Source organism: Sander lucioperca, chromosome 7 (genome assembly GCF_008315115.2).
Source record: "Sander lucioperca isolate FBNREF2018 chromosome 7, SLUC_FBN_1.2, whole genome shotgun sequence".
Taxonomy (NCBI): domain Eukaryota; kingdom Metazoa; phylum Chordata; class Actinopteri; order Perciformes; family Percidae; genus Sander; species Sander lucioperca.
The window spans coordinates 16,790,804-16,817,293 of NC_050179.1; the positions used below are offsets into that span (position 1 = coordinate 16,790,804).

The 26,490-nt window shown below is 41.4% G+C and overlaps 2 protein-coding genes across 4 annotated transcripts in view; both read right to left on the reverse strand.

The window, feature by feature from the left end:
• The window catches only part of LOC116062249 (zinc finger protein 469), a 211,206-nt gene extending 203,209 nt beyond the window's left edge, over window positions 1-7,997 (reverse strand). The window contains exon 1 of the mRNA XM_031316917.1: window positions 7,629-7,997. The gene's annotated coding sequence lies outside the window, so the exon portion shown is untranslated. The remainder of the gene's footprint in view (window positions 1-7,628) is intronic.
• A 2,346-nt stretch (window positions 7,998-10,343) lies between these two features.
• Window positions 10,344-26,490, reverse strand: part of LOC116062235 (BTG3 associated nuclear protein) — a 54,189-nt gene continuing 38,042 nt past the window's right edge. For all 3 annotated transcript variants that reach the window (XM_031316903.2, XM_031316884.2, XM_031316893.2), the window contains 2 exons: window positions 17,827-17,967; window positions 10,344-11,427 (listed from right to left, as the gene is read on the reverse strand). In XM_031316903.2, coding sequence (XP_031172763.1) covers window positions 11,311-11,427; window positions 17,827-17,967 — 258 coding nt within the window. In that variant the 3' untranslated portion in view covers window positions 10,344-11,310. The remainder of the gene's footprint in view (window positions 11,428-17,826; window positions 17,968-26,490) is intronic.

Here is a 26,490-nt window from a genome sequence, read left to right on the forward strand (position 1 = left end):
AAAATGTAAGTAAAACTAGAACTGCAAGAAGTTATGACGGGGGTCCAAGCCTCCCGGTGCGAGTCGCCCCCAACGACCTGGGGAGCGTGCGAAAGCGGAACCCAAAGCGTAATGGTGGGGAGGCAAACGTCAGGAAATATTGAGAGGTATGAGCCGCAAGGTCTGCGGTACATTGCCGTTGCAAATATCCCATTAACATTGAGTAAAAGGGCCAAAACTGGTCTACGTTGACTATAGCGCCCCCTAATGGCCGATCTTCGCCAAATTTGGTACAGAGCATCGCAGTGCCAAGTTGAACAACAATCTCAAGGTTTGTGATAGCATTTACAGAGTTTGGTATGTGAGGTCCATGAACCATTCTACATCTACACTGTAAATTTGAAGTTGCTCACATTAGTGTAAGTGGTGAATCCAAACCTGGGTCGCATAAGTCACGCCCACTTTGACGAATCAGTACCCCACTGTAGGCGTGGCCTCAGGAGTGGCCCTAGATGGTAGGCTACCCTCAAAATTTCGTAAAAATCGAATGAGACGTTCATGAGATATAATCTTTTTGTACTTGTAGCACCCCCTAGTGGCCAAAATTTGTTCTGGAGGCCCAGAGGGTCATGGCAAAAAAGAATCTAAAGTTTGGCTTTGATAGCATTTATTTTGGTAGAGATATGGCAAAGTTCGTGTTTTCCTAGCTAGCTACACAAATTTGTTCATGCGTAATTTGCGCATTTTTCATCCGATAAAAATTCTTTTGATAACTTTTTGTCAGGTCGGTCTGGAGATGCTACTTGCCAAGTTTCGTGCAGATCGGTCGCACGGTCTAGGAGGAGTTAGAAAAAGAATCAAGATTTTTCGCGCATAAAAGTATAGGTGGAAATGGGCATTGCCTATATCAGGAGATTCAGCTGAATTCAGGGAACGCGTGGATATGTATTTTTTATGTGCAATGTATGGTTTGGGAGTGATAAGGCCAAACACGTTTTTTCTGCTATAGCGCCACCTAGTGGTGGAAGTGGCTGAATTTCTTTTTCTGAGGTCCTTGCACGGATCTGGACCAGACCTGAAAATGGCACCACCCCCCGTCCACCATGTACGGTTTAGGCTGTAGCATCAGTTTTAGGCGGAGAAGAATAATAAGAAACCTTAGGAAAACAATAGGGTTCCACAGCTCCGCTGGATCTTAAATCCCTAAAAAAAAGATTTTTCCTACAATAGTGCTTTAGGAGGTGCTTTCAGTACCTGAATCAATCTACAGTATCATCTCCATTCATCCAGACACAAAGAGAGCTAAAAAGGCCACTACAACAGCTACCATACAGGTACTCTAGCTTGGCAGTGCTATACTTAAGGTATGTTTTCAGACAGCAGGTCATTACCGTCATGCTGTATTTTGAACTCCTCCACTACAGCTACAAGTTACGTTCCATCCTACTAACAACCTCACTACAGATTGCTAACAGAAAACTATTATATGACACAATATAGCAGGCTTAGCTAATGTCATAATACCTACTATCATTAACACTATTTATTCACCCAGAATGGATTAACCGAACTTAAAAGACAACTTTGTTTTAATTTATTTGTTAACTGCTTGTGCAGAGGTGTATTACTCAGGGAACTAGATAGCTTTAAAATTAGCTACCACCACGATGTGGTGTCTTTGGTTGTAATGTCATGTCACTCCTCACCTGTGCAGACTTTACCTTATTTGAACTTTCTCACATTTTGACATGTCACAGTAGAAAAAGCACAGATGTAAATAATTAAAATGAATGATGGCTGAATTCCACTTAACTATTTTGATTTCAGGTTTCTGCTATTGTGCATGCTCACTGTCACTCTTACTGTTGAGTAGAACAGAGCCATCGTTAGTGCTATTAGTCACACCTGGGCTTATCCAACTATGACAAGTCAAAATGTCTGCTGTGGGACCTATTGAGCAGGTTATGTTCTTGGGCTGTATTTTTAGTTTGATTTTGACCAAAGGATTTGTTACTTCTGGAATAAGAAACATAAAAAGAAACATACTCACACACTCCACTGTTAGAGGCATGTGGTCTTTTGTGCTCACCGTTTTCTAAAAAGATATTTTGTGGCGTTATTTTACTAAAGGTTCTGTCCGACCTATTTCTACGGTAAAGACGCTACCAGTCAACAATTTATTTTCTCTGTGGCAACAAGTTACATAAACTGGCAAATTATTCCAGTAGATTAAACTGGGGTTCACTGGAGATAGAAAGGGTGGAATTTGCTAGCCTAGCAATGTTAAGCTACAAACAATCCATAATGCAACACTCTCTTAAAGAAACATTATCACTTTGAGCTGGTACTTACAGTTGTGTTCAAAATTATTCAACCCCCACTGAAATGGATTGTTTTGGCCGGTTTGACATTGATTTTGATCATTCAGTCATCCTGCTTACAATTAAATCAAAGAGGCACGTGTAGGTCAGACAAATATAACATAACATTTATAATGAAATAACCACAAATGTCTTTTCTGTGCTCACATTATTATCAGTTTTATTCAACCCCCAAGTGACATTCAATCTTAGTACTTAGTACAACATCCTTTTACAGTTATAACAGCTTTTAAACGTGAAGCATAGCTTGACACAAGTGTCTTGCAGCGATCTACGGGTATCTTCGCCTCCAGTTCAGTCACATTCTTAGGCTTGCGCACTGCAACTGCTTTCTTTAAGTCCCACCAGAGGTTCTCAATCGGATTTAAGTCTGGTGACTGCGATGGCCACTTCAAAATGTTCCAGCCTTTAATCTGCAACCATGCTCTAGTGGACTTGGAGGTATGCTTGGGATCATTGTCCTGTTGAAAGGTCCAACGTCTCCCAAGCCTCAGGTTTGTGACGGACTGCATCACATTATCATCCAATATCTCCTGGTACTGAAGAGAATTCATGGTACCTTGCACACGCTGAAGCTTCCCAGTACCTGCAGAAGCAAAACAGCCCCAAAGCATGATTGACCCCCCCGCCATGCTTCACAGTAGGCAAGGTGTTCTTTTCTTCATAGGCCTTGTTCTTCCTCCTCCAAACATAGCGTTGATCCATGGGCCCAAACAGTTCTAATTTTGTTTCATCAGTCCACAGAACACTATCCCAAAACTTCTGTGGTTTGTCCACATGACTTTTGGCATACTGCAGCCGACTCTTCTTATTCTTTGGAGACAGCAAGGGGGTGCGCCTGGGAGTTCTGGCATGGAGGCCTTCATTACGCAGGGTGCGCCGTATTGTCTGAGCAGAAACTTCAGTACCTACATCTGACAAATCTTTTCTCAGTTCCTCAGCAGTCACACGGGGACTTTTCTCCACTCTACGCTTCAGGTAGCGCACAGCAGTCGAAGTCATCATCTTCTTTCTGCCACGACCAGGTAGCGTTTCAACAGTGCCCTTTGCCTTGAATTTGCGATTGATGCTTCCTATGGTGTCTCTTGGTATGTTTAACATCTTTGCAATCTTCTTATAGCCATTGCCCTTCCTGTGAAGAGTAATCACCTCTTCTCTTGTCTTCCTGGACCATTCTCTTGACTTCACCATGTTTGTAACCACACCAGTAAATGTCTAGAAGGAGCTGAGTATCACAGTCATTTTAAAGCTGCCTAATTGGTGCTTATTAGGCTTTATTGCTGCTCCCTGACATCCACAGGTGTTTTCAATACCTGATTGAAAACACTTCAATGAACCTCTGTTCTTCAGAGTGGTAGTCTTTAAGGGGTTGAATAATTGTGTCAATGAAGAATTCACAAAAGAAACATTTACTACTGTATTACAAAACCAATTGATGTCATTTTAGTTGCATATGGTTCTTTAAGAAGTCCTTGTAGGATTTCATTCTGAATACAATTACAAATGTACACTAAATTCCCTAAAACCATTTACAGCATTGGGGGGTTGAATAATTTTGAACACAACTGTATAGTGCGTTCCATTTGTACTCGGAAGTCAGATTTTCCGTTTCCGTCAGAAACGCACCCCCTGACCTCGGATTTCCGAGCTCGGAACTCGGACAACCTCGCAGTATACCCGAGTTCAAAATCCAACATGGCTGCCCCCTGAAACAACAGTAGTGAAAGCTGTAGTATCATACAGTTATTAGCACTTCTGTCTTATTTGTAGGGCTGTCCTCGACTAAAGAAATTCTTAGTCGACTAACACTTATATGATTTTGTCGATTAATCGATTAGTTGAAGTAATCGACAGCTGTGCTCTTTGAGAGGTGATTAAGACTAGAAAAGCACAATATAAATGTAGTTAATTAACCATCTGTAAAACTGACTTTCTCCACAATTAATCCTGCAAAAGCACCACTTTAAATCTTGTGTTTACCAGAAATGTGCTCATAAGTTTCTTGGAAATGAGTAATTAAGCATGAATAACCATAAAAAATGACTCATCAACTAAAGAAATCTTAGTCGACTAAGACCAAAACGACCGATTAGTCGACTAATCGACTAAGAGGTGGCAGCCCTACTTATTTGTGTGTCACTTAACTGGTCATACACACAGTCCTGTCCATCTCCTATAATGTTGTTACGCTGTTTGTATGCACAAAAACAGCGTGATGCATTGTTAACAACTGGTATTGCTAGCAATGGCTAACCTGGCTAGAGCTATCACCACAATGAAAAATCCGACTTGTAAATGGAACGCATTCAACTCGGGTGTGACGTCATTCCCAGCTTCGTCTTCTGAGTTCCCAGGTAAATGGAACGCACTATCACACCCATGCTCACACCATTAAAAGTGAAGTCTACTCCTCATGATATATAGTATGACCCCCAAACATAATTTCCAGATCAGGCCTATGCAATATATGAAAAATATAGCCAGGCTTTCTTCTTGTGAGACTATTCCAATTTATTATTTTTATCTGCTGCTCCCTCTCCCGCCCATCTCTCACTTTCCACTCTACACTATCACATGTTATAAGGAACAACAGGAAATAAAAAACAGACTGAGCTGCCCCAAAGATGTGTTAAGATGCAAAAAAAATTACAATATCTATTGATCATGTCTATGATAAACCAAGGGAAATGAAATTCCCCTCAATGATGTATAAATTACTCTCCAGCTTGTATTTGTAATGTGAATTAGCTTACAATTACCAGCTGCATTAACATAACAGAGAATTGTAATGGTCAATTTGGTGTTACGAAAGTACTGTGCTGAACATCTAACTACTGAGTAAACACCTGTCATCAGTAGTATACACGCAGGTTTTGTGATGGTTGTTTGGCCTTAGAGGACTCTTTGACCCAGCTAAAATTGGAAAGCATATTGATTTTTAGCAGTCCTCCTCTTGCCTTACTCCCTGTGTAATTCTTTTACCCCTATTAATATCTTTCTTAATCCAAAGATCCTCTTGTTTACTCCCCAACCCACTGCAATGTCAGAACAAGGTCTTTATCTCCTCCCTGACACTTTGCTTGAGTCATACAAGCTGAATCAGTCCAATCCTGTTGATATATCAATGCATTGGCTTTCTATGAATGTGAAAACTCATTATCTCTCTATGCTGCTGTCATGTATCCAGCCTGTATAGCTAGGGACATTATTAAAGACTGAACAAGGCTTTACTGTCTCTTGTCCTCTAGTGACTTTGGTGGCAGACTGTCTTGTGCAGACTGGGTTTAGGTGAGCCAGCGAATGGCTTGGCCTAAGACTCTATGCTTAGACAAGGAGACTTTCTGCTGTATGCCAACATACCAATAGGAGGCAAGGCGCTCACTTTATGAAGCCCATAAACACTCAAACACAATAAAACATGTCTCTCTGCCCTGCATACACACAAACTGTAAATGAATGTGCCAGCCCCCCTCACCCAGCGTGCACACACACACACACACACGCAAAAACACACAGTGTGACGCTCTTCAATCCTGATAGGTTAATGTGTGAATATAACCAGACATGGTGGTATGCAGTGTCAGACACTGGTTTTCAACAGATCCAGAAACCTTGGAGTCCCTTTTTTCCTGGGCTGACCGTCTGTTACGGTTGGACTGGAGGAAAACATGCTGAGTTATCAACCATTTTTGGCTCCAGACAAAGCCTTGTACCGCATGCCACATCTGGCATAATCATATTTATTATAACCATAACAAAGATAAGAGGAAGTAAATCTAAGACAGCCTCTCTCAGAGCACTTACACTTCTGCGCAATGAAAAGCAAATTGGAGTTTCCTTTCATCACGTGAGAGCTTACTAGCGTTAACAAACAAGCAGTCGTTCTCCCATGGAATCAGAGTCGGCCTCAGTCCAAACTGGACGACCTCTCTAGGTCCCTAAAGTCTGAAAACAAAAGGACCATTCTGGCATGTTAAAACTCACAAAGCGTGAACAAAAATACACTGCAAGATGCAGTCATTTCTGTCTCTGACCTATACTGTAAGAACAATACTTGTCTTTCAAACTGAAGTTATCCTTAAACTGATGCATATTTACATTTGCACAGACGTTATCAATCTGGATTTTTTTCCGTGAGTTGCCATCTGCCATATAGAGCATTTCACGATAAGGAAAGAGACATAGCTGAGGCAAAATATGCACAGTGTCAGGTACTGTGTTCCAGGTATTGACAACTAGGTCAATGTACTTCCTGCAAATGTAACTTTCTATTAATTACCAACTTGCAAAAGTAATACTGTATGAAAGTCTTCCCAGAAATCTTGTTATACTGACATTGGCAGTGTAGATCTTATTAAGTTTCCGGCAGCTTACAGTAAACAGTAAGCTCTCAATTACTTATAATGGCATTCAATGCTAATAAAATGTGTTACAGTCCCTTGCTCAAACAGACCACAATACACATTGTATAAATGCCTCTGGTTCAGACACTGTGACACATGTTTATGGCACTGTGGCTTAAAAAAAGAAAAGAAAAAAGCACGGCCTCCTAGTTATCCAAGACAACATTTCTTGCAACCCACACACATTAAGACCACAACACAAACACACACACACACACACTGAGATAATATCTCCTTCAAATAAATCATATTGTATAGTTTGGAAGTTATGAAAATTAAATAAAAGGGAAGCCCCTATACCTCATAAGCTGTGCACAGGTAGAATCCCAAAGGAGAGTCACATTCATTGAAGTTTTATGGTTTATCGCAGGAGACTATTATGACTTTTCTGTCTTTAACTCATCACCTATTAAAAATACAAAGTGTAATCCTGTAGGCTAAATCTCTTTTTTAGATCTTCAAATATATATATATATATATATATATATATATATATATATATATATGGTTACATATACATGGCCCCTAACATATTACATGGTTAGGGGCCCTTGGCATGGTGCACCTGCTTCATTCTTCGCATTCAAACGTTTGACAGTCTGTCAGATGAGGCACACTGTGAGCCGGAGTACCGTGAAAAGCCTACCACAGTATTTGGATAGAGTTGGATTGGTTTTAATGTTATTGCCGGGCGGTCAAATTCAAGTAAACGTCGTAAAGAACGCAGCAGAGATCAGAAAGCACCTCGTGAGCCCGTAAAAAGCAGTTACCCCCCCTCACGTCATCACGTCTAAGTTCACCTTCAGTTCAACGACGTAATGCATTTCAAAATTAACACTGCACGGCACATCAAATACCAACTTACCTTCGACGCCAAAAGTAGAAGCATTAAATCGTAGGTCCGAGCTGTCAACTTTTACAGTTTGTTTTGAACAAACTCGTTGACCAGGAAGCATTTTGTAGCCGTTGTCTGGACGAGGTTGTACCCCTCCTCTCCCTCACATCTGGTCCCTAAACTGGAGTACCTCCCATCCACGCAGCTTCAGCTGCGAACCCTCTCCTCACACTTTTTACTACTTTTCATGAGTCAAGGAATTCGCTGCTGGGTCTTATTAAATTATCATTCGTATCTTTGAAGATTCAGTTAAAATAAACTAAATGGTTGGAAATGGATATTCCGCTTTTTCCAGGTGACATAATCACCAACATTCAGCGCGTGCACAGCTCTTTAAAAGCCTCGAGCCAGTTGATGCAGGGTTAAGTAACGTCAAGCTTAATAAAAATGTCGAGAGAGCTAATGAGGAGAGGAAATACCAGGTACACAAATATGTATTAGTCATTGCAGCAAATAGGATACAGATAGATATATTAGTGCACAATGTACAGTATCTTCGTACTTTTTCTACCACTGGTAACAAAATAACCAAAGAACTTTTATTTATGTGGAGTCTGTAAATCGATAACTGATACTCAAAACAGTGTTAAGCTGCTCTGTTAAAGAAGAGTTACTTTTTAATCAAATTCACAAAATCAGTCTCAGTTGTGAGGGAAACTCCATAAAACTAATATTGGTTCACAACATCTTGGTTGCTTGATTTATAGATTTGGAAGAAATACATATTCTAGTAAAATATAAACTAAACTGTAAAGTATTCTTGGAATAGTAAATCCTGATTTACTGTAGGATGGAAATTTCCATGTAGCTTATATTGAAATATTGCAAAGTGGCCTGTATAGTTTTCAGATCAGTGGATTTCTTCTTCCTTACATTGTTAGGAGGCCCTCATGGATCACCCTCCTTTAGCATCTATTATATTAATTGTACTGCTGATATTTAGATATGTACTAATGTAAAAAGTAATACACCAAGTCATATGCAAAGCAAAAAAAAAATGGATAGCTTGTCATCTTTTATTGAGCAGCCAAAAGGGCAGTTAAATTATTGCCCATAGGTGAAATTTTTGGATGTCCAACATCCCAAAAAACTAACATCCAGCAGCTCTTTCTATTTTATGATGCATGTAACAACAGCCATGCTGCTACAGAGATGTTTCTAAAGGCAAAGTTTTGACCTTTAGGAATATTCAGCAAGTGAGAAAAAAAAGTGTGTGTAATCTGTCTGCTGGCACGAGAAAGATACATTCTGGCTGTGGGAAGCTTTGTTTCCCAGAGATTAACAATTGCTGATTTATGATCCCGTTACACATTCTGTTTGGACATTTTTGCTCCAACAAATATGTTCACTCATCTGTGCACATCCTGAGATAACTCCTCCAGCCTTGTAAAAAGTTTGAGCAAGGGAAATTTTGCAGCCAAAGTAAAAGCCAGTCGAGTTGCAGAGGTTAGGACTTGCGTGTTGAAGCAGATGCCAGCGGAGCCGGCTGTCACTGCAGGAGAACACAGAGCTGCTGAGAGAAGGAAGGGAAACATACACCGCCTGGGCTCTGTCCATCACTCCACTCCTCCTCCTCAAACATGCATTCTGCTTCCAAGCAATCTCATCTCTACATGTATCATTCATTTTCTGTTTTCAGCAGGTTATCTTAGAGGCACCCAGAGAGAGGGTCCGTCGCTATGGTAACCACTCCAGCTCCTGGATGGAGCCCAGGGTTGTAAAAGCAAAGAGCACAAGACCATTACGAGCAGGGTCCGTTTCCTTCCAAGTCCGAGATTTAATGGAGGGGTCGCTGGGGGAGACAGTTGTCCAAGCCAACATTTTAAGTCAGCTACATCAAGATTATATCAAAGGGATGGACCAGCTGAGTGTATCATTTTAAAGGGGAGTAAATGGACTTTAACACAGCTTCCAGGAAGAGGAAAACACAAGTTGAGTGGGAGAAGAGGAATACGTAAGAGAGCCGATGAGGGGAATGGACAAGATGAAGAGGCAGTGTGAAGGGGGTCAGAGACAGCAACAACAGACTGAAAGGAAACAAGAGGATGCAGCCAAGACTGTGGATGTTATTTTATCAAGTTCATTTTGTCGCCTGGTTCTTTCCCCCACTCCAAAATACACCATTACATCACACTGAGCATGGGAAACTTCCCCAAACCAACACACAGCCTCAGAGTGTCTTGCTTATCTCTTTTGTTGCCGACTGCAGAGATATTAATCATTAGCAGAGCATCACTCCAACACAGCACAACACATTCTATGTGTCTTTACTGACAGAAAAGCATAACCATGCAGTGGGCTCAGAGTGGATTTGAAAGGAAATGTTAGTACAGTTCAGACATAATGAGGCCGGCATATTACGTAGTCTTTTGACAAAAACCTTGTTGAGACCATGTAAAAGCTTAGTTTAAAAGTCTATTTGGTCAGGATTGCTGACATTACAGTAGCCTAATCCTATGGTTATTGAAGTTGACATGATACATATTTACATCAAAAATAGTAAATACATTAGCACAGCATGAAACAAGACCTCAAAACCAAACTATCATTTCACGCTCTCTTCAATTGTTTATTTGCAGTGGATGAAAGCAAAGTCATGTCTTGGAAATCTTTGAAGCCATTTTGATGACCACGGATGCTGGAAATAAAGAGAAAATACAGAGAGAAACCAAAATAAAAACACACTTTTATGGCAACCACAAACATGTTTTATTCACATGAATGTATCTTTCACAAAGACAAAACTGGGAGGAATAAACAACTTCAAGGTTTCCTTGGTTTTCTACAAGCAACTTGTACTGTCTACCACCGGCACCATCTCTTCTAGTTCATGGTTCTTCTACCTCCAAAATTAAGGCTCCCCAGAAATTTCGTCAAGTAACAATGAGATAAATCAAACACACAAACATACAAACAAAGCGGTGCGGCTAAAACAATATGAAAACAACAAGAGCTAAGTAAAGGAAGGCAGGGCTCACAGCCGGCAGACATAATGTGGACTGAATCATGGAGAGTGACAGGAAACCAAATGAATCACAACCAAGAGAAGCTGTGCAGAGCTGAATTTACTTTCCACTGCAGTCCACTGTGACAAGAAATGGCGAGAAAAGGAGCACAGTACTGGTTGTTTGAGTTGGGATTCAGGGGTTTTTCAAACCCTCATGGGGATTTCGGGGTCAGCCAAGCAGCTCAAGTCCAAATAACGCCACGATTTTCCAAAGTTGATGTAAACAAGCGTGTGTGCTGATGAAGTGGCAGGGTGATGGTCTGCATAAGCAGCATCCTCCCTGGATAGACAATAATCCCACTGTGTATTCTGCAGTGGGCCAGGTCCTCATGGTGATGAAAACACCAGAGAGGCCACAGCTGATTTTGGAGTATCAGTCTTTTCAAGTTCTCTGTGAACATTTCCACATTGTGACATCTGGTTGGCAATGAATTGAGAAATTTGCAGGGGAAACAAAAAAAACAAAAAAAAACTGAAAAATGCTTTTTCCCTGTGTTTCACCAGTGACCTACAGAATAGACATATTTATTAAAAATGCTTTCTGACTCCATTGTTTATCAGACTGTGTGCATTTGTCGACCTCTGAGACTCGTCAGGCCATGCTGTGGAGCAGAGTTCTGGGCTGCGCTGAACCAGGCGGGGCTCTCAGGTGGCCACAGAGGTGACAATCTGGACCACTTCGCCGTTCTCTCCCTGGATGGCACCCTGGATGGCTTCTTTCACCTCCATGTCCGCCTGCAGGGCAGGTGCCAGCTCAGCAGCCTGGACACACATGAAAGAGAAGAGAGGGAAGCAGTAACAAATGGGAAGACTGCGAGATCTGACCTGGCTTGAGCTAATCAGTGTAATTAGAAAAAGCTGTAACACAAGTGTGTTTCCTGTAAACTAACAGATGGAGACCAAACCATACTGTAGCCCCTGTCCATGTGTCATTGTGGGAGACGCAGTGAATGGACTAAAGATAGAAGGAGCAGAGGAATGACAAGAGAGATTAGAGAAGAGATATATCAGAGAGAAGAAAGAAGAAGACAGTCGGTGGAAGGGCAGAGAAAAGAGGCAGAGCGACAGGTGGAGAGAGACTTGACAAGTGATGAGCCATTTGTATTTTAATGCTTTCTGACTCTGTCTCTATGGTCGGTGTCAGACAGAGCGAGGTATTGTGTGGATAAAAAAAACCCTCAAAAGATGAGAGGTTCATGACTCAGTCCTGGATGATGACCATGAAGAGTGACTCACTCCTTCCTCGAATGCACGCCAAAGGTTCCCTCAAACACACCTGCAGCATGTAATCCGCACTCCAGCCCAACATGCCTGTCACTAGACAACAGCACTGAATGGAGCACAGCTGCACCACAGCAGCACACACAGTGCAACAACACATGAGGCTGACACACTGTTACCACTGGCCTTATAGAGGCCAAGTAAAACTCATATGGATCCATGTTTTTTTTCACTGAGCATTTGAAACATTGGACATATTGAACTGTCTCACTACAGGCCTTGTTCTCCATTTGGAAATGCTCAAAGATAATGGATCCATTGCTTTGAATTGTATGCTTTAGAAACTATTCTGGCATGTTTGTAAGAAGTGTGGTTAAACGATACTGTTGGTGCTCTGTAGTACCAACTTTAGACCCGAGCAGGAGGTAAACCATGTTGTGCCACATTTAGCCACAGATTATTACCAACTTGCAGAAATGCCCCTTGGAATGCAAAAAAAAAATCACAGTGTGTTGCTTCCTAATTCATCTAGTTTAAAGATATTTTTCTGGGCATTTTAGGCCTTTATTTTCATCGGACAGATATAGACATGAAAGGGGAAAGAGAGGGGGAATGACATGCAGCAAAGGGCCGCAGGTCGGAGTCGAAACCCGCGGCCGCTGCATCGAGGAGTAAACCTCTATATGTTGGCACCTGCTCTACCAGGTGAGCTATCCAGCCGTCCCTAATTCATCTAGTTTGGGTAATGGAAACTATTTAATAATAAGAGAGGGGAAATACAGAGATAAATGAATACAAAAGCCTTAGTAATTTTTCAAGAACTTGCATAAATGCTACCATATGTCTGGAAACAGATGAGAGCAATTTTCTCAATTCAACACTTTTCAGAAAAAGGGGAAAAGAACAGCGCTAACCTTCCTCTGAACTTTGAACTGAAAGCCAGCGATGTTTACACGTTAGGACATCAAAACCCAACTGTGATAATAACCCACTCTGTACCAGACTGGCCAAGCCAAGTATCTATGCTCCCACATGGGCTACTTTACTCAGTGGTTCTTTGCAATGTGTCTTACAATAAAGTTGAACTTTTTTTGTAGTTGCAATTGGTCAATGCTATTCTGTGTCCTTATTTCCTTCCTTGTGTGTTAATTGTATTGCATTACATATTTTGTCCTATGATTGATTATTGGTTGGATAGAGTTTGGTAGGTTCTAGTCTCGCTTTGCCAGACCCTCCTCCAAAGCGCGCTGGAGGAGGGTCTGGCTACTCCACATAGCATTCGGGGATGGGAGGAAAACGTGCTGTGGTTTATTGGCATTTCTTTAAACCAATCAAAATCGTCTTGGGCGGTGCTAAGCACCGGAAAAGCCGCGGAGCCGCTGCAAAATAGCCTCGGAAGGAACTAGCTTTGGTGGAACATGTGTACGTTTAAAAGTTGTTTTAGTCCTGCGACAGAAAACTCAGATTGGACAGATAGTCTAGCTAGCTGTCTGGATTTACCCTGCACAGATCTGAGAAAAGGTTAACCATAGTCCTCATAAATCGACCGGAGTTTAAAATGTCAACACAAAGACAGCCCAAGGCAACAGATATCCGGCCTCAGGATATAGACTAGGTAGGTTCTTACTCTGTAAAGTCCTTCAAGGCATGCTTAAAAGAAATGGAAAATTAAAAAGGAAAAAGTCTACTTGTATTGCACCAACCTATTTTCTTGGCACGTACGATATTATGGCACTGAAGTCTAATGAAAATCTGCTTTTGACGGGTTTGAATATCATTTGATGAATAAAAAACACCACATTGTTAACAAGCTGTTTGATTCGGTCCTTGAGCATGTCCCTGCGCTCTTACTGAACCCAAACTCGACCACACAGAACGCTGATGACCAGATCTCTGTGTCCTTTGTTGATTTCTGTCAAGATCTGTGTACAATCAAACATTAAGAAAAAATTAGCTCTTTTTAGATCTAAAAAAATCCATTCAAACGAATCACTTGAGTAAACAGTTTGATTGCTCGCTGCGCTAAGCAACATGGAGTACAGACCTTGGAATACAGTGCACGTGGCAATGATTTTGTATGCTTGCTGGAGTCTATCAGTCTATCATCTTCAACCATATATCAACAATTCATCAATATAGGATGCCTAATCACTTTTATGCTCACAGGGGGGCAAGGAACCAATTACCTAGACAACTACAGACAAGACAACAAGAGCAAAGTTAACTTGAAAATTCCAAAACCTGGTGCGTGGGTGTCTGTAGGGAGATCCATATCAGGATAGGATTGGTATTTTACACAGCCATAAATCCTTTGAAGTTCTCTCTGTTTATACTGAAACAACACAACAAAGACTCACAGCAGGACTAGAGGGCACTGTTTTAGCATGGGACTTGAGGGAAAGAAGCAGTAGGGAGAAAATGTGATATTCAACATATTTGGGAAAAATAAAAAGCAGAGAGAACAACGGAAAAGTGTGGTTCTTTTATATTCCTCGCATAGTCAAAATGACCACTTCAAAGGCCACTATGCCGGGTGCCTGTGCACCATCCCGATTCCACATATGGTTGTTGCTCAAAAAGCACAATCATCAAGGTATTTTAGGCATATCTACCAATTACTACTCTTCTCCTTGTAACACTCCATCCACTCCCCTTTATTATGTTAAATTACTGTTTGTCCAAACAACCGTCATAATGACTGAAAGCTGAGCAAAATTATGACAAGAGAAAAGGAGACCCATTGTACCTGCAAGTAGTTTAGCTAAATTGCAATAAAAAATCATCACTCATGTTTCCATTTCAACATTACAGTAATTATGAGTGAAATATTACAGGATTTATTCTGCCTCATTATGAAGCTGATCAAACCATAATAGCACAAAAGAGGGCAGGTGTCAGCCCCAACAACCAGAAACTTTGGCAGCTCAGTCAGCTCCCAAATTATCACGAGAAGGAAAAGAAAGAAGAATAGAAATATTACACAAGAGAAGAAGACATGTATGGACTCCTAGAATTGGGAAAATATATAATGAAGGATACAAAAGATGAACTCTGTTTTAATTTTCAGGGGGCTGGAGCTAAATTATTAAGTCAAAAAACAATAAAAACAAAAACAAAACAATTGGCCACTCCTTTAAAAGAGCATGCATTTTCAGCTGTGACAAAAAAAAAGTCACAGTTTCAGAACTGGCAATAAAGTGAAAATACATTCTGGGTGTTGAACGTCAAAAAGTAACGTTACCTGAAAACAGCGTGTAGTTTCTTTTTAGCATCTCATCACACTTTCAGTCACTATGACCACTACTACAGTCAGAAACACTGTGCCAAAATATGAACAATAACGTCGCTGTCAACGGGCTTATCTGCTAATGTTAGCTACCGACCGTTACCTTGAAACCATCCAGCAAATAGACGGTACCGTAGGGTGCCGTTACCTGAAACCGGTGATTTAACGTCACCGCTCATTTTACACACAGTTTAACAACAAAACAAAACGCTGAGTGAACATCACTGGTTACGTTTTTCATGTTGGCTTTGAGCGGTATGCACCCCCACTAACCTGGAAAACGGTTTTAAAACAGTAACGTTAATACAGCGTTTCGGAGGAAGCGTCTCCTGCAGCAGCGAGTCAGAGGCAGAGGGACCGCAGCGTTCGCTAACGTTAGCTTCTGATAAACAGTAAATTCATCAAATTCAGTGACCACAATGGTATTTTCCAATAAACTGTAGCTGTCATATTTCACGGGACCCACGTGAGTGCGGATTTCATGTCACGGCTTTCGTCGCTGTTTGCCTAAGATTGAGTGACAAGCAGTACTCGCCCTGTTTATTTGGTTGCCATGACTTCGCGAGTGATGACGTCCTGTCACTGTTCCAGTTGCTCACCCTAAAGGGGAGAGAGAGCGGATGACAGTTCGCTTGAGTTCAGTAGAGCACACGGCTCTGCAGAGTCGTGTAATTACGACTTTATGACTTTTCATATTTTTATTTTTATTTATTTAACCTTTATTTTACCAGGGAAAAATCCCATTGAGATTAAAATCTCTTTTACAAGTGAGCCCTGGCCAAGAAGGCAGCACATAAAAATACCCTTTAACATACAATAAATAACAGACAGACAGGGATGGACAGCAATAATAAATAAGAAAATAAAAACAGAAAATCACATTTTAAAAACAAGCGCAAACATGTTCATATATTTGATGTAGACTTGAATTCAGTATGTGAAATTAAAACCTGCAATTTTAGCTGATTTTGTAACTCATTCCATGAAGTTGGAGCACTGTAACAAAAAGCAGTTTTTCCAAACTCTGTTTTAGTTTGTGGAACATCATACAGTATGTATCTACTTGATCTTAGATTATGTTCCGATCTACTAGATGTTAAGAGTGTAGTTAAATATGAAGGAGTATGTCCCGTTATTGATTTGTACACAAAGGTCAACCAATGTTTGAGCCTTCTTGTGTTGAGTGAGGGCCAACCTACCATTTCATACAATACACAGTGATGGGTAGAGTACTTGGCATGGGTTATAAATCTCAGTGCTGAATGATACACAGAATCCAAAGATTTCAACAGGGACATTGTGGAGTGTCTGTAAATCACATCTCCATAATCTAAAATTGGCAAGAAGGTAGATTCAACCAACTTTTTCCTTGACATTCTGTGTGAAGCAGGAACTATTTCTGAAGTAAAAGCCCAACTTTAATTTCAATTTAGTGACTAACTGCTCAATATGCAATTTAAAAGACATGTCTTTCTCCAATATAAATCCCAGGTATTTGTATGAGGGAACTAGTTCTATTGGCCTGCCCTGTAATGTGTGGAGATGAGGCAGGAAAGGTCCATGCTTACGGGTTCTGTTAAAAAACATATATTTAGTTTTCTTATCATTAAGAACTAGCTTTAATGCATGTAAATTGAGCTGAATATTTTCAAATGCTTTTTGTAGCTTTAAAAGTCTACAAAAAGCTCTTAGCAGGTGATTTTGCAGAACAGTAGATAATGGTATCATCAGCATACATGTGTATATTGGCATTCATAACATTTTCACTGAGGTTATTAATATATATTGTAAAAAGCAAGGGCCCCAAAATAGAACCCTGTGGCACACCAGAGTTAACAGTAAGTTTCTCAGACATGTAGTCATTTAGAAGAACATGTTGACATCTGTTATTTAAATAGCTACTGACCCAACCAATAGCAGCATCAGAGAGGCCAATGCAAGCCAACCGTGATAATAAGATAACATGATTGACTGTATCAAAGGCTTTTGTTAAATCAATAAATAACGCAGCACATGATTTACGATCATCTAAAGCACTAATTATATCGTTAAGAACTTTCATAGTGGCGGTGGCAGTACTATGATTTTTTCTAAAGCCAGATTGAAAGACAGAACAGCTGAAGGAGCGCCACTGCTACATGTACATAGCAAAAACCCTGTTGTGCGTCTGCTCTATTTCTGATACCGTGGCGGCAGAAATTTTGCCGTGGTGGGCCACAAAATCAAGATAGAGGAAACACTGTTTTAGTTAATCTCTGTTACTTCTACACATCAGAGTACTAAAATAAGCAAAATCCTGGGATTTGTATCTTCTGGCCGAGCACTGAGTACTCAGCATAATTAATAGCATCGCTGAAGGACTGATTCCTGATCTACAATATTTACTTCAGATGGAGGAAAGAGGTGGGGAACAGATATTGTGTATTGGGAGTGATTTACATTAGTACAAGGGTCTGTTTCACCTCACACAATAGATGCATACTTGCAGCTCTTGGAATGCTACCCAGTTACAAATCATCTGTGTCTGTGTATACGTGTATGAGAGCCTGGAAGAATTTGTGTGTGTGTGTGTGTGTGTGTGTGTGTGTGTGTGTGTGTGTGTGTGTGTGTGTGTGTGTGTGCGTGCGTGCGTGCGTGCGTGTGTGTGGTTTTACCTGTACGGCAGCTGTGTGATCTGTGACGGGGGCTAGTTGGACGTACTGCACTTGGATGTCAGGGGGGAGGGGGGAGCCCTCAACTGCTGTGGCTCCGCCATCAGCTGATGCCACTGCTATGAGCTGAGCCCCACGCAAAACCTAGGACAGACAAGGCCGGAGAGGACAAAAAATTAGTCAACCATGACTGATGTTTTCAATCCATTCGCAAAATGATCATCAGTCAATCAATCTTCATCACACTTCCACGTAAAAGTGCAACAGATCCCGAATGAAACTCCCCTCATCAGCTTCATCCAGCTGAGTTTAAAAAGCAACAATCAGGCTGGCTCTGCAATGATCTACAGCACAAACCATTGGAACAAGAAACAAATAAAAACAAACGGCAGCAAGCCTCATTTATGTCCTATCTGATGTGTATATGTTCTTTTATTCATTACAATCAGCGTGTACGAGCATGGTGTCACACAAACGCACCAAATAACATTGTGGCAAGGAAAGAGTCAGGCGGCGAAATCTGAGTGACGTAAACAAACATTTCAGTCCTGCTGTTCTCACTGCTTCTCATCCCGTGCTCTGTTTATACGTTGAGTTGGAGAGGAACTTTATGGTCCATTCAATTCAATTATATTTTTTCCCAAGTTTTGTTTTCCTAGGCTCCATAACATGATACGCTAGTTACGATTCATTTTTTTATTCGGCTTCATTTAATTTAAGCCATATTTAGACAAAGAAATAAGGGAAATTGGCAGAGAATGGAGAGTGAGACATCGCAGGGGGATCCTAAGCTCCCACAGCGTTGAAAGTCAGCCAGGCGATATTAGAGCTCTGTGGTTTTGACGCACTAATTACAGAGCAGCGCAGCTGGAGTGCTGTTGGGTATTCCTATAGTTTGTTGAGGCCATTCCTATAGATAGACTGTGACCACAAACGCATAAAAAGACAGCATGTGTGTGTGTGTGTGTGTATGTGTGTGTTAGGGTTACACACACACACGGCATACTGCTGTTAATTTGGATAGCATAATTCCCATGTGACAACAGACATACAAATTAACATACAATCATCCTGTCAACACAGACACAGAACGAAGGGAGGGAAACATTCAATCAGCTTAGTGCATGTTCATTTTAAACAGACAGGGGTCAGATACGACACTACTACCCTCCAGTGTGAGAGCTTTCCAACAAGAAAGTTGGGGGGTTACTGGTTTGAAATAAAAGGCATTTCTACAGCATGATCTCATTTATATTTTTCCCAGTGTCATGGCCTTGGACTGAACAGAGGCCACTTTCAGTGTTTCCTGTCTTGCAGGTTTCATATGTATGTTGTCTTTGTGTGCTTTCTCTGCGATGTTATGTGAGGTTTCTGTCTCCAGCTCAGTCCTCTTCCTGCTGCACTTGGTACTGGGACTGGCTGGGACATGCTCAGCAGACACAAAAAATTTAAGGGAGAATATGCAAGCCTGCAGAAAAACCAAAACCTCACAAACCTCAATTACAGATGATGTTTGTTGCCCCCTAACCCTTCCAATCCCGGAGTCCCACACTGCATCCCAACCCCAAGTCCAGCCTTTGCTTTGAAGTTCTGAGTTAGTGACGGGACCCAAAGGTTCAGTTAACCCCCCCTCAACCCGCCGACTTGCCTCGTCATCTAACAGACTCTGCCAGTTTCACCACAAAATCTGCCGCCTCATCACCATAATATGCCAGGCCGAGACGGCCCGATGGAAGTTATTAGAGTAAGAAGTCTGCCTGACTCACCCGATCAGACAACCAGGACACTTCGAGCACCGACATGGATCGAGGCTGAGTGAGCTAGACTGTTGTTATAGCAGAAGACTGTTAGAGCTGGGTCAAACGAAGCTGAAGTGTTTTTGGACCCATAAAACATTCCTGATCAATTTGAGCATTAGCCTGGAGGGTTGGTGTAAACAGTAATGATCCAGTTAAAGGAATAGTTTGAGATGTCGGGAAATATGCGTATTTGTTTTCTTGCAGATAGTTAGCAGAAGATCGATACCCCTCTTATGTCTGGGCATTAAATATATAACTGGAGCTAGCAGCAAGTTAGCTTAGCTTCGCATAAAGACTGGGAGCAGGCAGAAATAGCTAGATTGGCTCTGTCTAACTGTCGCTCGGTACCAGTGAATGAGCATTTTCCCAAATTGAAAATGGTTGAACTTCCTGTGCATATACATGCTTGAAGTAGTCATCCCACAGAGACTAAATCCATATCAAAAATGTTAAATCAGTCAGCTGATTGAGAACAGTGAGAACCCAAATGTATTAACAGCTGTCAAGTGTTTCTTCATGGCAGACATCTATATAGATCCATCCTTATCCCCTACACTTCCTCACACTGTTCTCTTAATAGGAATCAAATGCAGCTTCTGCCAAGTGTGCATCTGTCTGCAGTCGTTTGTATGTGAACGTATGTGTGTGTATGTAAAGCCAGGCATGATCGTGTGTCTGTACTGAAAGTGTATAATTGCCGCAGATCAAGAGATTCTATGTTTGATACATGAGATTGTAAACACTTGTCTCACTCAATTAGATTCACAGCCTCCTTTTGAGAGCAGTTAGCATTCTCAGCTGTGAGGAGCAGCAGACAGAGGCTCACAAAAGCATTTACAGAGTTGGAACGGTGTGTGAGATCTCTGCAGCGATTACACAGGAACTTCTCGGGTCCACATCCTGTCCCACGACTCGCTTTGTCAGAGCAACTCCTCCCCACTATTTGGGTGTAATACTGTCAAACTTGGCTTCAAAGTATGACTCAGTCGAAAACATGCAAAAGAGAAATTTATGCTCAAGAGACGTACATCCACTTCACGGAAGTTGCCGGGAAAGTGTACTCAGAGAATACATTTGTCTTGTAGTATAATATTTTGTTCCCTATAGCATGCATTTCTGATTTGTTGTCTATAATTTCATTTCATGTAAAACTCTGTTGAGCACCATTACGTGATTCTGTGATGATGATAATTACTCCTCATTCAGCTAATAGGACATAATCATCATTAAGTTGTTTGGCAATGATGCAAAAACAAAAATAATCACAAAATGATTTCAAGGAAAGGTTTTATGAGGTAGAAAGTTATTCTGCTTGAACAACAACTAAAATTGTTAGTAGTAGGGCTGGGACGTTTACCGCCTGAGCTCGTCACCGTCATCACCGCAAAAAAACATTGGCCTGCACATATGTGTGCACGTTGTGTCTAATGACACATGGATTGTGTCTGATGACATTGTGTCTTACATGGATTCAAGGTTTTCTAAACAAAACTTATCATCAAAAGATGGAGCAAATCCGACCTTTCGCAAGTTGGGGAGCGCAGTGTTCCATGACACATAATAACATTCCATTTGTGTTGACTACTATGCCTATATATATGCGAGACTACCTGTGCAATGTCTTGTGTCTTGTATGTCATTTCTCCGTTCTCAGTTGAGATAGACACATTAACGTTACAGCTGCAGTGTTTACCATTGCACATTAGTCTAGCAGCTAACAGAGTTTCCTTCTGTTTATAGCTTTATCCCGATAAAACGGCACGGTTGAATTTCAGCCTGCGTGCACGTTTGGTAGCCTAAAACAGAGCGGCTTATATTGGTAGAGAGAGCAACAAGTTAGCGAGCTGCAGAGTCGCCCTCTCTGCTCTCTGTCTGCTCAGCTGCTGGACGGGCTGCACTCAGGCTGCAACATGTTGTAAGGTTTAAAGGGGTGATAGAATGGTTATATAGGGTATTTCACACTGTTCCTTAAGGTCTCCGAATAGGGTATGTAACATTGGTTGGGCTGAAAGTGGCCCGGGTGCTGTTCTACTGGGCCCTAATGCTTCCCTGTAAAATAGGCCTGATTGAAATGACTGGTTTTCTGCCTTATATGGTATGCTTATGAATATTTAGATGAGCTGCGAGCTGATTGGTTGAGCGAAACACACACACACACACACACACACACACCCTCTGTGCCCATGCAACACTTTTATTACAACTAGTGTTGTTGTAACGTTATTGGGACATAAAAAACCTCCAAGGAATCACAACTCACCCTGTCATCGCAGGAACATTTAGCGGAGAATGCACAGTACGTCCTCTCTGCCGCTGTAGATCCAGAGCTTCTCAAGTGCGTAACAGTCGTACCAAATTTGCAATTAGCCATCAATTTTCGTAAAACGGCCCATATTTGAGCTCTACATAGTTTTTCTCGCATAAAAAAGTCTCAGAAGTTAATTTAGTAATGAAATAGCAGACGAACAATGTATAAAATTTCTGAGATCTACGCGACCAAGATTAAGAATATTAGCTGATCTGAGGTCAGTAGTGTATGTAAATTTTGTTTATCACCAGGGTCTCTACACCTTAACGAAAGCATTGACAACATTGTTTGTGTACCCAGAGTTTACTAAAAAGAAAGGTTTTGAGCAACTCACTGTAGCTCTTGTTGTTTCCGGCCGCAGCCATTTTATCAGTCAAAAACAATCGATTTCCGAATGCAACATAACAGGGAGGAGAGTAAAAATGGAAAGCTCCTAAAGTTTAGTTCCATATAAATGCACGGATTATTTCTTGTTTTGTCGTTATTGAAAAACAATATTGACCTCGTAGTTGAAAAAGCCTCATATGGAGTCCGTTCATTCGCATGCGGATATCGACTCGTTTTGACTCCCGAGGTGGTAGCGGCCGGAAACAAGACCTACGGTGAGTTGTTCAAAACCTTTTTTAGTAAACTCTGGGTACACAAACAATGTTGTCAATGCTTTCGTTAAGGTGTAGAGCCCCTGGTGATACTTCGAGCAAAGTTTCATGTTGTGTCGAACCTTCTTAGTGTTTTAAAAATAACTATTTTGAGGCTAGCATAAAAGTGCCCCTAGCACTCCCATTCAAAAGGCCATTTGACCGAAAAACGAAAATACGGTAACTCTTAAAAGTGGCGATTCCGTCCTAAATATGCTTTTAAGCAAAAGTTTGACTCGGGTACATTTACAAAAAAGACCCTAGGTTGCATTTTGGCGAGAGTTACGCTTTAAGGCACCCTGCCATTCTCGCTCTAACTTATGCTACTCTCGTAAGGGGGTTGCGGTATACCGCTCTACTGCGGCAATTTCTTGCTTTTCAACCATGGTAAGAAAAAATCCATCCCGTCCCAGCCCTAGTTAGTAGAAACTAATACATTATACAAAAAGGTGAGAAATGTTTGAGAGGGCTTTCTTGGAGCAGCCAAGTCCCCCGACACTGGGAAAACTTTACAGTCTTGCCTTGATTGCCTAAAGAGCTGCGATGACTCACTTACAATGCAGCCCAATATATTAGATTTGACTTACGATTGGGTTACTGTTGACCCTAAAGTTTTAGGGATTGGGACCCTTAAATAATCAGTGCTGGCTGGCTGGCTACCCCCATGCTGAAGGTCCAAAGAGCAGCGCAGACAAGCAGGATTAAAGAGCCATGATACTGCAGCACAGTACTGGAGAGAAAAGCGCATCTTAAATCCTCTGCAGGCTTTGCTAGCTGCCATTGCCTTGAGAAAAAAGGGGGGGAAATCGTTTGCTGATGCTGTAATGCTTTCAGTAATGGATCCAGGACACAGCAATGGGAGACCAGAGACACAAAAGTGAACAACAACAACAGCAGCTTAATGCAAAAAACATTCATGATTTCAAGACTAAAAGTCAAGTAATAACTGGATAAACAAGACTTTGTTACCCAGCCCCCATTTATGCTTGTCTGAGAATTTTAAAATGTACTTTTTCTCCTTTTCACGTAATTTGAAACTAGTTAAACTTCTATCCTTGGTAACAGTCTCAGAATATCAATCAGAAAATCTGCTTCCACAAAGCACATACATGGTGCAGGCTGGTATCAATTCCCAGGCTCACAGGAGGTCTCAGTTAAACTCAGCTGTGAATCGAACGATACTATGAGTCACCCGCTTAGTGTGCATGTGTGTGTCGGAGTATGTTTTTAAAGATTTTGCTTCACCCTCACTGTAATCAAAGCACACTGGGATCCCCCATAACACAAGATACTCCTTTTAGAAGAAACAAAACTCCATACGATCCAATTTTCTGTGCTCTGTCTTTCTGCTTTTTTTTTTCCTGTGCGCCTCTTCTTTCAGATCTGAAGGAAAAAAAAAAAAAAAAAAAAACAAGGAAATGAAAAAAGAAACATTTGGACTTTGGAGTGGCTGGAACTTCCTCTCAGCTTAACAGCCGCCAACAACATCTGCAACTGCCAACCGTGGACAGATGTCCAAGCAGAAACACTAGCTACGGGTGGGTAGGTGGGGTAGAGGGGGTGGACAGAGGGGGGCTAAGGCCTGGCTGCGACTTGGCTGTAATGATGCCCATAGACACAGCGGTGTGCTGAGTCCTTGTTTAGTGAAGACTGGGAAAATGATCACACTGGCCTAAATACGTCTCACTGCAGGCATTAACTCTGAGGACAATTCCGATTTCAGCTGGGCCTCAGCTCACAATATGATTGAATAGGCAACAGTGGGCTTGTGATACAAACCAGAAAATGTCAGAAGTTGAAATAGAAGTCAAAGAGCATCATGCTTTGTTCCTCTATGATTTGTGAACTTTCTCACTTATTTGCAGTTATAGGTTCAGACTTCTGACAAGTGATATTACCATACATTACTGATATATCTATCTCCTGTCCACACGTTATTCTTTGAAATACATCCGTATTATAAATATTCATATCTTGCAAGATCCCTGACCTCGTAGCCTGGCCCACTGCTTCCCATCTCCACCCACACCCTGACACTGTTTCTACACCAGAGCTCAACACCTGCATCCAATCAAGCCCTCCCTTGCATCCTTTGCTCCACAACTCTCATCAGCACACTGGGAGTCAGATTTAGACAGAGCTCAGAGAGGTTTTATGACAAAATCAGCTTGTGTTGAATTCTGATCCAGAACCACTAAATCAAATGGGGACTGTTGACAAAAGTAGCAGCCGTACTTAAGAGTCGGGCCCTTTAAAAACAAAAAAGGAAGACAATTCCATTGAAGGTTTTTCTCTGTTCTGTAGCGCAAATCCAAACTTGGCGTGGCTAATTTACGAAGGCATTTTTACGTTGGTAAATGTCATGATTTAGGTTGATGACTTTATCGTGTTTCCAATTATTATCCAATTATTATCCAATGATGCCACAGAAGTTGATGTACACAGGTTGTTAAACTCAACTAACAGAATATCACACTGCACAAAACACCAATCTTAACAAGTCATTTAATCTAGTATTGAGACACAATCTATAATCGATAATAATAATAATCACAATCAAGACGTTTCCTAAATTAATTCATTTCATTCATTCATTTTTCGACACAACTGAAGTGATGCATCTTATTCTGTTTTTAGTTTTGGCCCTTCTCTTATGCAAAACAAATGAAGATGATTTGGAAACATGCCCAGATGACCTAAGACTGACGTTTCAAGCAGTACATCTAAACCTCCGAACAATATATCTTGGCGAGGACTCAATGGGTCCCGAAATCAGCACCTTCGACTGACACATAGCAGCCAAGAATCTTCAAGTCTCAGATCTGCCATGACAGACATCTGTCATCTTACACCAGCATGTAGCACACTGAAGTCTTTAACTCATTGAGACATCACATCAGATACAATCCCTTTTACTGCTGCCTGTACACTTGTCAGTGCTGGTAAAAGAGGAAACAAAACAAACCATTCAGAGGACTCTCTATCAAGAAACATCCATCTCAACCATCTGGCTGGTGCTTTCTCTGGCAACAGTCACATTGATGTCCAGAAAAATGTGTAGTCGGAATTTTACAACACACCTTTAGATGCAGTGTATGCAAGCTGTTTTTCTATCATTTCCACGAAAAACAAGTTTTATTGTTCCCCCACTTCTAGGCGTGCTGATTTTTTCCAAACACACTACTCTGCATCCATTTCACTCCATTTTTTTGTGGTGTGTGTGTGTGCATACAAAAGAATTCTGCCAAAATGCAGTTTGCCAGAAGTCATTGGAAAGACTAGCTCCGTTAATGAAATCAGGTTTGTTCTGGTTATGTGTCAAATAGCCTGATTGAGTTGTTTACATGAAACAAGTATTACCTAAACCCCGGTTATAATTACCCTAAAGTCCATGTAAATGCACTAACTATTGCTGTAAGAATTGCTGTCCCTGTGAGGATACTGTAGAAGCTGAAACTGATGAATGATGAGCACTGTAGGTCTGGGACTGGTGAAGCAGGGCTGCATCAGGCCTGTGCCGATGGTGAGTCACGCCGAAATGCAACTAAAACATCTGGTCCCTTTTACTCACGCAGCCTAGCGACTCTAGGCTCTGCCCACAAAGACAAAAGAAAACACCACTGGGGGGTACCCTCCTCTGCTCCGAAATGCTGAGTAGCAAACACACACACACACCTACGCACATATTCGGAACTATGGATTCCCTGATCTGTGGCTCTTTATCTCCAGGCCATGATGCCACAGGGACACAAAGCAGACCACTACTCCTTTGAAACAGGATCCACCACTAGACCTCTAAATCCTTGACTGCTTACGTACAACCCACTTACACTAAACATTTTTCATAAAACATCTTGTTTGTATCTTTTCATCTCCCTTTTACCCTCCCCTCGGACTGTGAATCACAGGAATCTCAAAAACC